The following is a 15,934-nucleotide window of genomic DNA, read 5'->3' as shown; positions in this document are numbered from 1 at the left end:
GAATAGTATATTTTAAAGCGCAATATGCAGAGGTGATGGAAGACTTTCTTTCTTGAAAGTAACAGTTTTAAAGTTTTACTGTGTTTGTTCAAGTACATTTTTCTGAGCACACACAGTAAACCTTGAACACCGCCAGTTTGGGGGAAAGACTTCCCTCACCTCCCTGCCTATCAAAATGCAAGTGCGCACATCCAGGGGTGCACCTAGGCTAAAATGTCGGCTGGGGCTAACACTTCAAATGTTGGGAGAGGCACTAACTTCAGAGACTGTGGAGGAATGGCAAACTTGCTTGTGTAGGGCATCTAACTTCATTACTCATTGTAATAAGAATATTCTAGTGCAGCTTCAATGTTACAATCAGTTAACTGCTCTCTCCTTTGAGTTTGAAACACCCACTTCTTGCAGAACCTGAAGATCCTAGAAAGTGTGAAAATGGCAGATGGTGTGCAATGAAGACTCAATATCCTAGCATAACAGGGCATTGCAGAGTGTGGGGCAGTACTCTGGAGGGCCCAAGCACCTTCAGTGGCTGGGAGTCCGCTATACTAGAATCTCTGGTGCGCTGACTGGCTGGTGACCTATGTCTGCCTGTCAAATCCACTGTTACAAGAATGGGGGAGGGCCAGTGCAGCAATAATGCAATTCTATGCAGCAGTATTGGAGCCACTAGCAGAGGAAAACCACTATACACTAATGTGTCCCTACACTTATTAAAACTGTCCTTTTGTAAGGGTGTAAACTTATATGCACTCCAATTTTTGCAATTGAAGTCAGGGTGTGATTACATTATTTGCCCAGCATCACACACTTATGCTAAACAGCGAAGCTGGGATTTTAACCCGCTCTTTCAATTTGGGCATGGCCACCTTCTTCCACGCTTTACTTGGAACAAAACTTTTAGTTTTGGGTGTCAAGACCTATAATAATAATTCATTTTCAGCGCTTTAAAAACGCCCCAAAAAATAAGTTGTGCCATAAACTCACTTAGGTTTGGAGATTCGTCACAAACTTCCAGCGTGTTATGTATGGTTATTAAAGAATATTCAATTTAGGACATCAAAGCAAACTTAACATTTTTAGCATATCAAGCTATTAGATGTTATGGGTATGAACACATTTTAAAAGGGTGCATGCTTTATTGTGTTGCTCGCTTAGCTGTCACAGATTTGCTCTTTCAGTTGGAAATTCAGCATCATGTGTAAGAAAGGCTATGCTCCTGACAAAAGAAATGGTACAGTGCCATCTAGTGGTGGAAAGTATGTTTTTTTAATGAATAAATCAAAGTGTACACGGTATGCAGTAGAAAATGAAATCATGTGTATTTGTCATAATTTCATGCGTTAAAAGGCTCGATACGCACGTTATCTGCAGGGCTGGTTGGCTGTTATAGGTAACGGCAAGCGCCAGAGCGAACTGGCCACTGCCGATGTGGGAACCCTGCTGGAGACTGCATTCAGTTGCGCAAGTGTCATCGCTGTCCCCCGCAGGGAGAGGAGTAAGGTGGAGAAGAACCCGCCGTTCGGTGAAGGACGCAGCTGTGTGAGGAAACGGGACTTCTCCGAAGTAAAATAAAAAAAACTTTAACATTCCATGGCGAAACACCTTGGGAGTACAAGAGACGGAGGATCATTGGCCTGGAGTGCTTTGGGAGGTGCTTGTCCATCTGATCGTGGTGAGGGAGGTGAGTGCAGGCAACACCCCCTCACATAGACATCGGACACTGAGGCCTCTTGCAGCATACTGGAAAAGGAATATCTCTTAAGCACTGAAGGTACCTCCTGGTGATTAAAAACTGGAGGAACACCTTATAAGTATTGGAAACATCTCCTGGTTATTTAAAACTTGATGGCAAGGAATGCGCAATTAACCTCTGCTCCATAAGATTTCTATGAATGCGGGTCAGCGGGAGAAGCAGTGTTAATCCTCTGGTACAACTCCTGCAAACTTAAACTGAACAATTCCTGGGAGAAGGTTCGGAATACTACGAGAGGGGGCCTCAGCAACATATTAATACCTCCTGTGCCCAACAAACCTGTGGAGTCTTTTGATATATCCTCCTTAAGGGAAACCGCAGAAATCTCTGGACTCTTCCTTTGGTGATCACGGTACTGCTACATAGGGTAGTCAGATCATTTTGGGGGGGAGGGCCGGTGGCCCAAAATGTTTGCAATGTCCAAAACGAGAGGTAAAGACTCAATCCCACTTGCTAAAGGTTTCAAGAAATCTCAGGATAGTAATTTGCAGAAGATGTTGGGCCGGCATGCGGCTTCCCCGCAAACAGCTGAAAACACCTCGGGATAAGTGGAGAAGGATGATACTCGTCAGCAAGAGGTTCTAGATCAGACAGTAACTACCGCGGTCTTGAAACAGTATTTCAACGACTTTGGGGAAAGAAATGGCGGACACAGTTCAGCAGCAGATGGACAAGATGAGGGAGGACATGGCAGAGGCCCTGCAGGATATAAAAAGGGATGTTAAAAAATAGAGGAGAGGTTCGCCACCAATGAGAGGGCCATCCAAGACTTAGCAGACGACTCCAAGAAATTGTAAATTCTCCTTGAACAATTGACAACTGCGACTCACGACTTGCAAATCCAGGCAGAGGATCTTGGAAATAGATCTAGAATATCAAACATTCGCATAAAGGCCTTGCCTGAGAACATATTGGACAAAGATCTTAGAGCCGCGGTTGGCAACATTTTTGCTGACCTCGTGATCCGGAGAGTCCCGGAGTACATAGAGTTGGCCCTCGGAGGACTGAAGGAGGGCCCAGACCAAGGGATGTCCTGGTGGGAGTTCATGATTATTCCACGAAGGAGCAGATTTTACTAGTGGCGAGGAAAGCAGATCAAATTACATATAACGGAGCGGACAGCTCCTTGTTTCAAGACTTGGCTAATATTACACTCGTTAAAAGAAGGCAAATGGCTCCGGTCTTCAAAGTCCTTTGAGAAAAAGACATAAGAGACAGATGTACATTTCCATTTGGGGTTATCTTTGATTGGCAAGGCAAACCGAGAATGATTGGCTCATATGAAGAAGGAGCAAGAATACTGGGCATTGAGGGGAGGAACCGGGTGCTGGAGAGTTGTCAATGGGAGTCCATAGTAGGCTTAGAAGCTGGGAATGGTCTACTAAAAGATCCAAAGGCGGGAAGAAAAGGGGGGTACCAACCCTGGCTGAAAAGGCCTGAAGGGTGTTAAATGTAGGAAAGGATGTATCCTTTTAGGAATCTGAACTGAAGGGGGAAATATTTAACGGGAAAAAAGGGGGAGGGGTGATCTGGATAAAGATTAAGCCTGGGGAGGGTGAAACCTCGAGTAATTTTGACAAAGCCTTAAGGGAAGGGAAGGGGATGGGGGTTCTCTTGGAATGGGCAAGGGGATGGAATGGGCAAGGGGATGCCCGCTTTGGTGTGCACTGGGATCGGGAACATGCTAAATTCTCAAAGGAGCGTATTCGAGGAGGGCTAGAGGCTGGTTAAGCATGCCTGGTGCAGGGTGGGGTGAGGGTAGGGGAGGTGTGGTGGAGGGGTAAATGGGGAGGGGGGAGAGGTCAGAACATGACAAGGGGAAAAATAAGTAGCTGCTGATCCCAATTAGATGTCAAAGGGAAAAGTGGCGGGTTTGGTAATTATCTTTGGTATTAACTTATAAAATTTCCTGTTGAAGAGGAAAAAGTTGGAGAGATTTCTTCGGAGAGAGGGGCCAGACATGGTCACTTTACAAGAGACACATGTGCAACTCCACGATAGAAAGAGATTAAAATTGAAGGGTTTCATCCAGATCTATCAAGCCAATGATAAGACTAACAACGAGGGGTAATGGTAGCTTTCAGGGAAAATATTGATGTTATGGTAGAAGGGATGGAGAGGGATGTTTCTGTGAGGTATTTAGCTTTAAATGCTAAAGAGCGAGGGGAAGGGTACACAATAGCAACGGTATATGCTCCTAATACAGTCAAGACCATTTTCTCCAAAGATCACTGTCTAAATTAGAGAGGTTTGCAAAGAGCCTGGTGGTACTTACAGGCGACTTTAACATAGCCTGGGAGCCAGGAAAGGATAGGAGTGGCACAAATCTAATATCAGAGGGAAAGCCTTCCAAGGAATTGGTTGGGAAGATGGAGAGCCTTTGGGTAGTAGACGTATGGAGGGTGAGAGGAGGGGACAGAAAGGGTTACACCTTTATCCTCATGTTCCTCGCTCCTCGTCTAGGATAGACTGTGTTTGGACATCCTATACTTTGGTGGGCCGGGTGATGGATATGACAGTGGGAACTATGGTGCTGTCAGACCATGCTCCTTTAAGGCTGAGGATACGAAGGAAGTGGGGTCCCCAGACGACGACGGGTTTACATCAGAATTCTATAGAACCTTTAGGGAGACCGTAATTCCATATTTGACTCCCCTCTATGAAGTCTTCTGGAGAATGGGGAAAATCACCATGACTATGGAAGAAGCAAAGGTGGTCTTGCTTCCAAAGACAGGTACGGATCCTTCAGCGTGTGGGTCGTATAGACCGATCGCGCTAATTAATGTTGATGCTAAGAACTATACAAAAATGTTAGAAAATCACCTGGATCAGATACTCCCTCGGGTAGCGAGTAGAGACCAGTCGGGTTTCATAAAAGGAAGGCAAACAAGTGTCAATATTAGGAGGATAACTCACCTTATTGATAACGTGAATAAGAAAGATATCTCCTCTCTCCTTCTGGCCTTGGAAGCCGAGAGGCGTTTGACAGGGTGGAATGGAATTTTTTGTTTCTCACTATCTTTGGGGAGAACTTTATTTTTAAGGTCGAGCTAATCATCACTCCCCGGTGTTCGGCTTAGCAATAAATGGCTAAGTATCAGCAGACCATTGTTATATGCGATACCTTCAGAATGGGGCAAGAAGAGCCTGGTGCCCGAGACGATTGAGACTATTGGGCCTGGTATAATACGTGCCAGTTATGGCATCAGAACACTTGACAGGCAAGTCACCAGGTGGAAAGGTTTTGAACATTTTGTGGAGCTCGAGGTAGTGGGCGGTAGAAATTGGCACTTGGAACTATACCGAAGGCGAAAACTGAAGGGTCATGTTTGGACCTGGGGAGAGGGTGAGGGGAGGAGGAGTGGAGGGTTTGATTTATTTTAATGTTTGAAGGAAAAGTTAATACAAATTTACATGGACAAAAACAATAAGAGTAACACCAACACAAGCCCTCCCTACCCCCCTACAAAAAGAAAAGCAAAAACGAAAACAGTCGAACAATAAAATATCGAACCAGCAGGAGGTACGTGTGAAGCTCATCGGGTTACAAGGTTCCACATTCATACAGTCGAGTTTGCACTGCTTACCAGATCAATGTATGGGCCTTATGGAGCATAGGGGGATTTTCGGCCCTAAAAGCTTTTCTGGGAGCCTTTTACCAACGCTACTAATCCAACTTCATCTTTTAATTGGCCCTTTTTCCTCCTGTTAAGTTCCCATGTACACAGACTAATTGATGGTGCGGGGCATAGATGCTCCCTTGGAACTGGTTAGATGGTAGTATGCTGTATGAGGAGATTTATTGGTGCACTACTTGGGCCAGATGGAAGGAGGCTTTTAAAAGTTCTTTTCTAAATGCTTTTTGTTCGTTTTATGTATTTTTGGAAGCTTTTGTGGCAACTGCCGAAATAAAACCTATGAAACAAGATACGGTCTTGGACTGTCGCTCTGCAGCAACAGGGGTGGTGACACAGAAGCAGCAAACAAACATTGCTTCCCGAGGGTGGGGGCCAGCCTGCTGTATTAGCCAGGTTTTTTTTTATGGTGCCGTGGGATCGAAAGTTGGAGGAGAAGCTTTGGAGAGAGTTGGGGGCAAGGACAGAAAGTGATTGTGAAGAAAAATGAGACTTGAGGGAGGTGGCCAGAAGGAGAGATAAAAGGATGGAGGTTTAGAACAATAAGCCGGTGGTGGAAAGGAATATCAGAAAAAGTGAGGTGGTGGAGGTGACATCAAGGGAGGGAAAGATGAGTGCTGCCAGTAGGAGGTTGGCGGTGACGTCAAGAAACGGTATCATGATCGTTGATTGCACTTTGTTTCAACGTGGTTCTCTCTCACCCCTCCCCCTTATGTGCCTCTCATTCCTCCCTATTGGTTTCTTCCTGCACGGTGGTAAGGGAGCACTTCATGTTTATCCTGTCTTTATGTACCATAACTTGAGGAATGTGGTCCAGTATAAAATAGAAATAACGGAAAAATGTAGCCTATCAGTTAGAATTAACCTGTGTTAATCATCGGTTGTATCTTATTGTAAAACTGGCACTCTGGACAATGGCGGTATCAGTGAACTTGTCTTGCTGTACTAATGCAGCCTGCTATTGAAAACAATAAAGTGATTTTGTTTTTTACATCTATGAAATATTGGGGATGCCGGCTGGGATACTGCTGGTTCGACTGTGCAAAGGGAGTGCTCCTGCGCCTCCCCGCATAATTAGAGGGTCAAATGTTGCAAGACAGTGGTACTCCAGCACCACTGTGCATGACAGGAACATGAAACCAGGAAACTCTCTGTGCTTCTAGATCCTGTTTCTGAGGTGCACGTGAGCTTCAGGGCCATGGCGGTGTGTCAGGAAGTGACGTCTCAGGTCTGGGCTATAGGTAAGAAAAACAATCTTTATCTATGTATGTATGAGTGTATTTATGCATCTATGCGTGCAGGCAAGGGTTTCTAAGTGTGCGCAGGTGTGACATGTGGAAGTGCAGTTAGTGTGTATATTATAGTGCACGGGTGAACCGAGCCTATGAGTGGGGCAGCAGTGGGTATGTTTCGATGACATGGCATTTTTCCCTGACATAATAGGCAAAGCCAACATCATGAGTGTTCTTGCATGACCATATTATGACCATACTATTCTACATTGATCCACCCAGCATGATATGTTTTTCTTACTGTGGAATGGCATTTCTTTCTGACATTATGGGTGATGCCAACATGATGATGTTCTTACATTGCCATACTGGCCTACATTGGTGCCACACACGCTGGCATCTTGGACCTTGCCAAGAAGGCCCACTTCCAGCTGCATTCTCCCTATCCTCACCTTTCCCCAGAAGCTCAACCTTTCCAGAGCTCTGGCTCTCTCTAGGCTGGACTACTTCAACAACCTCTTCCTCAATCTCCCCCTTTTCTCCCTACGCCCCCTTAAGCTAATCCAGAACAGGACTGCAAGACTTTTCCTTGGCCTCAAGTCCAGAGACCGTATCCCTCCAGCCCCAAGATCTCTCCACTGGCTCCCGGTGGCCACAAGGATCAAATTCAATACCCTCTGCATCATCCATAAGGCTTTCGGTGACCTGGGACTATGCTATCTCCAACTTTGTCTGCCTAAATACTTCCCTGCTAGAGCCCTTCACTCCTCTAACTTCAATCTCTGCTTGTCAAATGCTTCTCCAAGCAGGGAGTGGGGGGCAGGTCTCTCTCTTCGGCTGGTGTCTCCCTTTGGAACAGCCTCCCTGACCCTCTCAGACTTGAGCCGGAACTCCTTAAGTTCCGGAAACCTATCAAAACTCTGTTTTTCTCTACCGCTTTCCCTCTTTTCCTTCTCTGCTTTTCGCCCCACTGCCGCTGAGACTGGTGGCCTGAACTTTCATGAATCTCACAGGTTTCCAGGCTCCTGCCAAGTCAGCATTAGCACCCCCCCATGAACACTGCCCCTGTGTGCCCCCCACCTGGCGGCTGTGCATCCCACCCTTTGGTATCCTCCTTCTTAGCACTTAGCCGCTGGTCTCCTCCCCTGGCTCCCCGTGGCACTTCCCTCCCGGGCTCTCACAAGTACTTGCCAATACCTTGCACCCTCCCCTATCTCCTGCACTTCTCTTGACTACACTTGCACATCTGAATGTCACAAGACCCAGTAGGACCACGATTGTATATTTACTGCTTTTTCTTTTTTTCCTTTTTTGTGCCATTATTATTTCCTCTTCTTGTTTCCTCCCCATTTTGCCTTGTGGCACCTGAAAACACAATTTTGTTGTATTGGTGCCTGACAAATGCTCAATAAATAAATAAAGTACTGTTTTATTACAGTAGCATGACATTTGTCACTGGCATAATGGGCAAATCCAACAGGAGCATGTTCTTACATGGGGACATGTTTTCTTATAGTATCATTACTTGCATATGGGCAAAGCAAACATGAGTATGTTCTTATGTAGGAATACTGGCATAGCATCAAACACCATGGTGGCAAGCACTAATATAATAGTCAAATTTAGAACTAATGATAGGAATTGATCCTGTCCTTCCTAACTTTAACTCCACATTATTTTGCAGAACATTTTGTTTTAATGTAATTAGGGTGCTAGAAATAGTAGGGTGGTGGACCGAAAGGGCCTCTTTTTGTTTTTGGAATACAGGTATATACTTGTGCATCCAATATGGACATGTATGGGGGCCGCTATCACGTTTTGTTGAAACTGGCATATAATTGCCAATGGCATCATGAAATTATTTGAAAATGCCCCTTTACAATGTTGGAGACTAGGAATCTATTGGACCTTTTTCATGCATATCCATGGGAAATGTTTACACCCCTCCAGTTACAATATTCACCAGCTGCCACTTCGTCAGGGGAGAGGTGGGGGAATCTAATCGGGAGGAAGTTGGAAGTGAAATCATGGAAAAGAAGGAGGAGTGTAATCAATGAAAAGATTTGAGGGTGCCTCAACGGAGAGGAGAAGGAGGAGGAGGAGGAGGAGGAGTGTAATCAGCAGCATGCTGGAGGTGGTTCCAAGAGGGAGGTGGAAGAGTGTGTTCTGGAGGAGCTTGGGAGAAGGGTTAAGTAGGGGCTGAGGAGGAAACTCAGGAAGGAGGTAGAGTGTGTGGAGATGAAAGCCAGAGAAGGAGTTCAGAAGGAAATCTGCAATGCACAAGAGGAAATTGGAGGAGAGGTCCTTGTGGTCGTGAGGGAGGAGCATATGCACTCTAAAATTGAGAGGTGTGAGTGGAGAAGGGGTGGAGGTACAAGCATGTGGTAAAGCATAGAGGAGGCAGATGTAGGGGAAAGAGAAGGAGACAGAGCGGGAGGTCTAGGAATGGCCCCCCGTATGCATGAAATGGTTGCAAACCATCAAAGAGGAAAATGGGAACTGGGTGTTGGGGATTAAGGCCAGAACCCTAAGACAGAAAGGGGGAGAAAATATCCAGCCCCAGCCCGTAGAGAACCTCAGGTGTCTACCCCCCTCGTGGAAGCTCTGTGGTCCAACTTTGCATCACCCAGCTGTGCCTTCTTGCTGCCCAGGCCTAACATGCAAGCACACATCGGGCCCCGAGACCAAGGAAAAGGGTTCTCCAAGGAGTCCATGATGAGAAGCAGAGGACCTGGATTTATGTAACAACGATCCAGGAAAGAAGTGTAGAGACACTCCAACCCACAGGACGGTGAGTGTTCTAAAAGGTGAGCACCTATCCTGGGCATGGATCACTGAATTAAGATCCTGAAGCTCAGAGACTTTGTTTTCTCAAACCCGGAGGGGAGGCCATCCTGTTTTTTGTTTTGTTCGTGTTTTGCTGGGAGAAACGCCACCTTGTTGATCCACAGGGTTAATTACCTAACAAAAGTGCCACAGGGATTTGGGAAGTGGTGAAAGGCATTTATTTCTGCTGGCTTAAAATGGGAACTACCCTTAACATACCTCTACTCAAGCTTTCGCTGTGCTTGTCTGGTGTTGACCCCACTCAGCTTCGTGACACTGGACAATGGCTAATCTCATGGACAGGCTACCTTTGGTAGGGATGAGCTGACTTTGAAAACAGTGTTGCCCTTTTGAAGGGCGATGACGTCTGAAAGATGGGGTGCGTGTGTCTGGTATCCATGCCTTACCTTGGCACCATCTGTCTGCACCTTTCGGAAGCACTTGCTGAGGGATAGGTTGTGGCGCACTGAATTCTTCCATCCCAGCGAGGCCTCTTTGTAATAGGGGAAGGTGTCCAGGATCCAGTTGTAGATATCCTTCACGGGCAGGCACTTGCTCTGGGACTCCTCAATGGCCATGAAGATTAGGCTGCTGAAGGAGTAGGGTGGCTTGGCCAGGCAATGGCCTCTGCCCACTTCCGGCATGGGCGGATCTTCGGTGCTGCCTGCCAACGCCGTCTTCACTCTGGCCTCCCTTTCCAGATGCAAGCCCCGCAGCAGGTTCTTGTTTTTGTGCAGCCAATCTAGGTTTGTTAGGTCCCCATCAGCTCGGACCGTTCCCCCGCCCGAAACTCGTATTCCTCTGCCAGTGGAGGCTGCTACTAGAGTCTCGGGGTGCAACTCTGGTCTTTCCATGGATCACGGTGCTTTTATCTGTAACACATGCAAAATGAGATGAGAGTCCTTACCCATGTGAAACCGTAACAGTTTAACCACAGTTCCCCTCCTCCCTCTAGAGTAGGGCAGCATCGGGTAGAAGGATTGTGCATTGGTAAGGCTACAGTAAGACTTTATCCACCTAGGAACCCCTAGATCCCGTGCCCACCCTGCTCTAGCTCATCTAGGGACACTTGTCCCTCATTCTAGACAATTGAGGGAAATGTGATTCACTTGGTATAGGGTTTTAGATGGTATATGACCCGCCCGTCTGTGCCCTTGATGGACAATTGGCACACCTCTTGTTCTAAGTCATTAATGGACACCCAGTTCACACTTTCCAAGCCAATGATGGAAACCTGGGTCCATTATCCAGACCACTGAGGTTACTTGCTGTAACTATTCTAGCTCAATGATGGACACATGGGGCCTCATTACGACCCAGGCGGTAAGTTACCGCCTGGGCCGTGACTTTACCACCATGGTGTAAACTATGTTTACACCATGGTGGTTGGCGGACTTACCGCCCCATTCCGACCTTGGCGGGGCGGTAAGTCCCCAATCCCCATTTACCCTTCCCCATTCCCATTTTTGCCCCATAGGGCATAATGGGAGTGGGGAAGGCGTTAATTACGCCACCGTAAATTACGATGGCGTAATTAACTCCATGGTCCCTTAGCGCCATGGATTTTAACACCCGCTAAAATCGGGTTTTAAAACCTCCATGGCGCTAGGGGAACTCGGAATTGGCGGTAAGGGGTCGGCGCAGCTAACGCTGGCGTTAACCCCTTACCGCCAGGGTCGTAATGAGGCCCATGGTCCACAGGTTCCATACACTAGATGTCCTATGTTAATGGGCGACATTTGATCCCTTGTTCCGGGTAATTGTGGGACACGTAGGGTTCTTGTTCCAGGCCATTAAGAGCAAGGGTGTGCAAAATTGGGTGAGAATATGTAATCAGGTCATTTAGGCGACATGAAATCTGCAAAATAGTCATTGGAGCTTTTCAAATTGCACATACTAACTTTCACTGTAAAGATTGCACAAGAAAAGCTCAATGAACTAAGTGGAAAACTGAACACTGAGTTGTGCACATAATTCGCTGGTCACAGCAAACACAAATAAAGCTTTGCTGGAAAATAAACCCACAATTTGCTATTATACAGGAAAGCAAAACCCTGCCAATGTACTTTTGCAGGCAAAAAAATCTGAACATTAACTTTTTGCTAGTAATCAAATGCTCAAATAATCTTTTGCAGCAAGATCTCTCAGATAAGTGAAAAAAACACTTGCATGAGGTAACTTCAAGTTCTAATTTCCGGTGCAGTTATTATTGTATTAACAAAATTAAAAAAAATAACAACCATACATTGGGAATTTCTCAGCAAAGCACATAAAGTAAAATGCTCCCAGTCCTTCCTTTGCTGGAAGAAGACATTATGTTTTTCTTGCTGCCAACATTTTGTTATTAACTCCCTCCTGCAATCCTAAAACTTAACTTGTTTTGCTCACAAATTGCTACACTTTTATATTGCCCTGCACCCACATCTAAATGAAACACTATGGCACTAACTTAGCCATCTTTGCATTCATTGGTCAATGTCCTTGCTCGGCCCTCTCTCCCCATTTTAAGTAAACATGTCAGCAGGCAGCCAATCGTCTTCATTGAAAACAAGTCAAACAGACGCAGCTGTCAGGACTAACACAATCAAAGCAATGACGTTATTCTGCTGCAAAACAAACACTGGGCATAATGACTTTTGATGGAAAACTAATTTGCAGCAAAGGAACAATTCCTCAATTTCGGGAAGAAACTGGCATGTTCACACGTTAAACAGGCAACATCTTACATTTTTTATTTCACATACCCCTAATTAAGAACCTGTCCACCTGTTCAAGATCATTGAGGAACACCTGGTCCTCCCGTGCTAGGTCATTTGGCAGAACCTTGACTTAGAAGATGTTGAATTTGTAAGACCCTTGTGCTAAGGGTTCTGGGTCACTAAGATCCACTTGGGACATCTTTGCTAGGCGCCTATTTCATTGCAATGAAAGGCCATTTGCCCTACCTGTTTTATGTCACTGGTGGAATCTTGCTTCACCTGTTCTAGGTCATTGAAGAACACTTTGTCCATCTGTTTTAGATCATTGAGGGTGGTAGTAATTCATCTGTTCTAGCTCTTGCCCCAGTCTTCTCATCTCTCCCCCGTGCTCTGCCTCACTGCTGCTCGCTGCTCTGTCATCTACAACACTCTCTTTCCCTCCTTCTGGATCCCTCTGCGTCTCGTTTGAGGATATCAACTGTGCATTATTAAGCTTGATGGCCAAATGTGTAACAGTAAAATACCACCAACAGTATCAAATTACATCAACAGTTATAAATCAATAAGTGTACATCAAAGTTAAACATCAATTAAAAACCTTCCCTCCCATCCCCTGTATTTTCTCTCAAGGTCTGATGAGTCCCAGATAGTCCCAACCTCCACAAGTGATCCAGGTTAGAAGTCGAAAAGACCCAGAACTGTCCATCTTGCAGAACATGTCCAATCCTTGTTTTGGGTCTTATCAAAATGTTGACATGGGCCTCAGATAATGAAGAAATCAGAGAGTGATTCATGCAAGGCATATATACGTTTCTCACTTAAAAACAGTATTTTGTACCAAGCATGTAAGTCGGGGACACGGCTAGTTTGCCAATGTGCAGCTAGTAGCAGCCTCGCTATTAGAAAGGCCCTTGCAAGGAAAGTGCCTTTCCTCAAAGAGACCACGGACAGTGCCTACCATGGGCAAATCCTACGCTCTGGGGATTTTAAAAGAGTGAGCAAAGTGATCAGGTTCACAGCTTCCACTGCTGGAAGCCAGGATTTAGTAAACGTAGGGCGCTTACACCAAATGTGCCGTGTGTCCCTGCACTCCTCTCCAACTAAGACCTTAGTTATCCCTCAGAAAATGCTTTGTGTGGTCTGGAGTGGGGTAGCAACGCAATAACATCTTAAAGTCTTGTTTGGCGTGTTGCACACCGGATGCACAAAGCCCTCTGTGCTCTTATCCAGATTTTCCACACTCCAGGATATGAGGGGTTATCTGAATTAAGAATATATATATATATATATATATATATATTGTAAACACATGGAGGATAGAAAAAACCTGCACTCCATGCAGGAGGTCAGTGAATCCCAACAAATGAAAAAAAACTCGAATCCAGATAAGTGGAAAAATCGAGTTTAATGAATGGTAAAAAATACAAAATAAATGGCAAAACCACACAGCAAGCGATACAGGACGCCTAGGCAGTGTCCTTAACGACGCGTTTCGCGCTTCCCTGAGCGCTTGATCACGTTAGGAGGACGTGTTGAAAATGAAAGTTAATATTGTAAACTGGTCCTTCTTCCATGTTGCCAACCAACCTAAGCTCACAACCTTGCATGAAACCATAGCGGCCATTTTAGAGTGTAGTCAAGAAGCTGCTTTAACCATAGAGAGTGCAAGTTTAGATACAACAGTAAAGTATAGAGCACATTAAAATCCCACACTATAAATGCTGAAACGGAAAGTTGATAAAAAGACAAGTCAGACAATACAGTGGATGTCAAAACACGTTGCTGTACAAGAATTAGTACACATGAGCAAAAATTAGAATTAATAAAGAGTCCGTAGCTGTGACATGGTACAAATATTTTGCTATAAGCGCTTAAAAGCTAATCATGCCGGTGGCAGGCAAGTCTAAATACATAAATGTGTAAGGATGAAATGCAAGTGCATATCTTCGCTAACCATGGCAGTATGTAATATATGCTCCCAGAGTAGAAAACAGCTTGGACAAACCTATATGTAACTTGCACGATAAAACCATATAGCAAACTGCAATATAAAGTGCTGGTGCATTGGACCGTAAACGTAACACATTAACCATGTAGCCTAATCAACAAGGTAGGCATAAACAATTCATGGGGGATTTTAGAACAGTCAGTGAATGCATGCTCAGTAATGAAACATGTAGCAAGCTGCAATTTAAAGTGCAAGTGCAATAGATCGTAAACATATCACTCTAGCAGCATAACCTAATCTAAAAAGGTTAAGTAATTATAAAGTGCAAGTGCATTATTCATTGAGGATTTAGCAATCAATGAATACAACCTTTAGAATAAAAGCATGTTGTAAACTGCTATATAAAGTGCAAAGGCATGTCACTCTAGCAGCATAGCCTAGTTGAAGAAGGTTAAGTAATCATACAGTGCAAGTGCATGACACAGTATTGGAGCTTATTATGGAAAAAGTACAAGCAATCATACCATGGAGGAACAAAATCGACCACCAAACTTTCACAGTACAGATATAATCATGTACTCACTAACTTCAGACCCCCTAAACACAGAAGAAAAATTTAGGGAAGACAGCCAAAATTCACCAACTAAACGATGGAAAGAGTTGGATGACATAAAAAATAAGAGTAAAATCAATAAACAATTCCAGGCCAGGTCAAAAAAAACATTTTTACAAATAAGTCCAAACGAGAAGAGAGCAGGAAGCAGTGTGCAAATAGCAAAAGACCAAGATCAAATAAAACTGAGCAAGAGAAGAATAAAAAGGGGGAGATTTGTGCAAATTCATAAAGGAACAAAATAATTAAAATAATTAAGTTCCCACAAAAGTATATAACTCCTCATCCACATTGTGCCCGTTAGGATATTTAGAATCAAAGTCCAAAATAAACCTGGTTTCAAGCTGTCTCAGTTTTAGAGTGCGATCACCACCCCTTGGGTCAATCGGTACATGAGCGACAGCAAAAAATGTAAGTAAATGGACATCACTGTCATGTTGCTGCCTAAAATGTTTGGCCATGGGGTACGTGGGGTCAAAGTTCTTAATAGCTCTGAGATGCTGTAGGATGCGGAGCTTAAGAACACACGTGGTGGATCCCACGTACCATTTCCGGCAGGGACAGGCTAAAACATAAACCACAAACGGGGTCTCACAGTTGATAAAATGTTTCAGCTTAAATTCAATGCCCGTAATAGGATGTAAAAAGGATTTACAAATAGTTGCATGAGGGCAGGCTTTGCATTTTTGGCACTTTGTAAAACCCTTAGGTAAACCAGGTAACCAATTGGTACTGATGGAATTTTTCTGGACCGGGGGCAAAAAGCTGGAAACCAGTCTGTCCTTTAATGAAGGTGCCTGTTTGTAAGTTAACGTGGGGCACTTGGGGAGTAAAGGACCAATATCTTTGTCCAGCCTGAGGATGTGCCAGTGTTTAACAATAATCTTACGGACATCACATGAGGCCTTATTAAAAGTAACAATAAGGCGAGGATCATCCTGGTCCCTATTTTTACTCCTGCTAGCAGAGCCATGTAATAACATTTCTCTTGAGAGTGACCGCGCTTTTAAAAAGGCCATCGCAATGATCTTTTTTTGGTACCCTTGAAGTAAAAAATCGGCTGCAGCCACCTTGCAACAGTGATCGAATTCCTCAATATCTGTGCAGTTGCGCCGAAAGCGAATAAATTCGCCATAGGGGATGCTGTTTTTACAGGAGAGCGGATGACAGCTCGTGGCATGGAGTGGCAGACCAGTGTTGGTGGGTTTTTTATGTAGGGAAGTATGGA

At 44.8% G+C, this 15,934-nt stretch overlaps 1 protein-coding gene across 1 annotated transcript in view; it reads right to left on the bottom strand.

The window, feature by feature from the left end:
* The window catches only part of LOC138567181 (forkhead box protein N2-like), a 124,293-nt gene that overhangs the window by 69,763 nt on the left and 38,596 nt on the right, over window positions 1–15,934 (bottom strand). Inside the window, exon 2 of the mRNA XM_069645155.1 lies at window positions 9,854–10,318. Within this exon, the coding sequence (XP_069501256.1) occupies window positions 9,854–10,300 (447 nt within the window). The 5' untranslated portion in view covers window positions 10,301–10,318. The remainder of the gene's footprint in view (window positions 1–9,853; window positions 10,319–15,934) is intronic.

The sequence above is a fragment of the Ambystoma mexicanum genome, chromosome 2p, assembly GCF_040938575.1.
Source record: "Ambystoma mexicanum isolate Mex_15411 chromosome 2p, UKY_AmexF1_1, whole genome shotgun sequence".
Classification (NCBI taxonomy): Eukaryota; Metazoa; Chordata; class Amphibia; order Caudata; family Ambystomatidae; genus Ambystoma; species Ambystoma mexicanum.
Note: the sequence above shows the minus strand (reverse complement) of the source record. Positions and strands in the feature narration are given on the sequence as shown.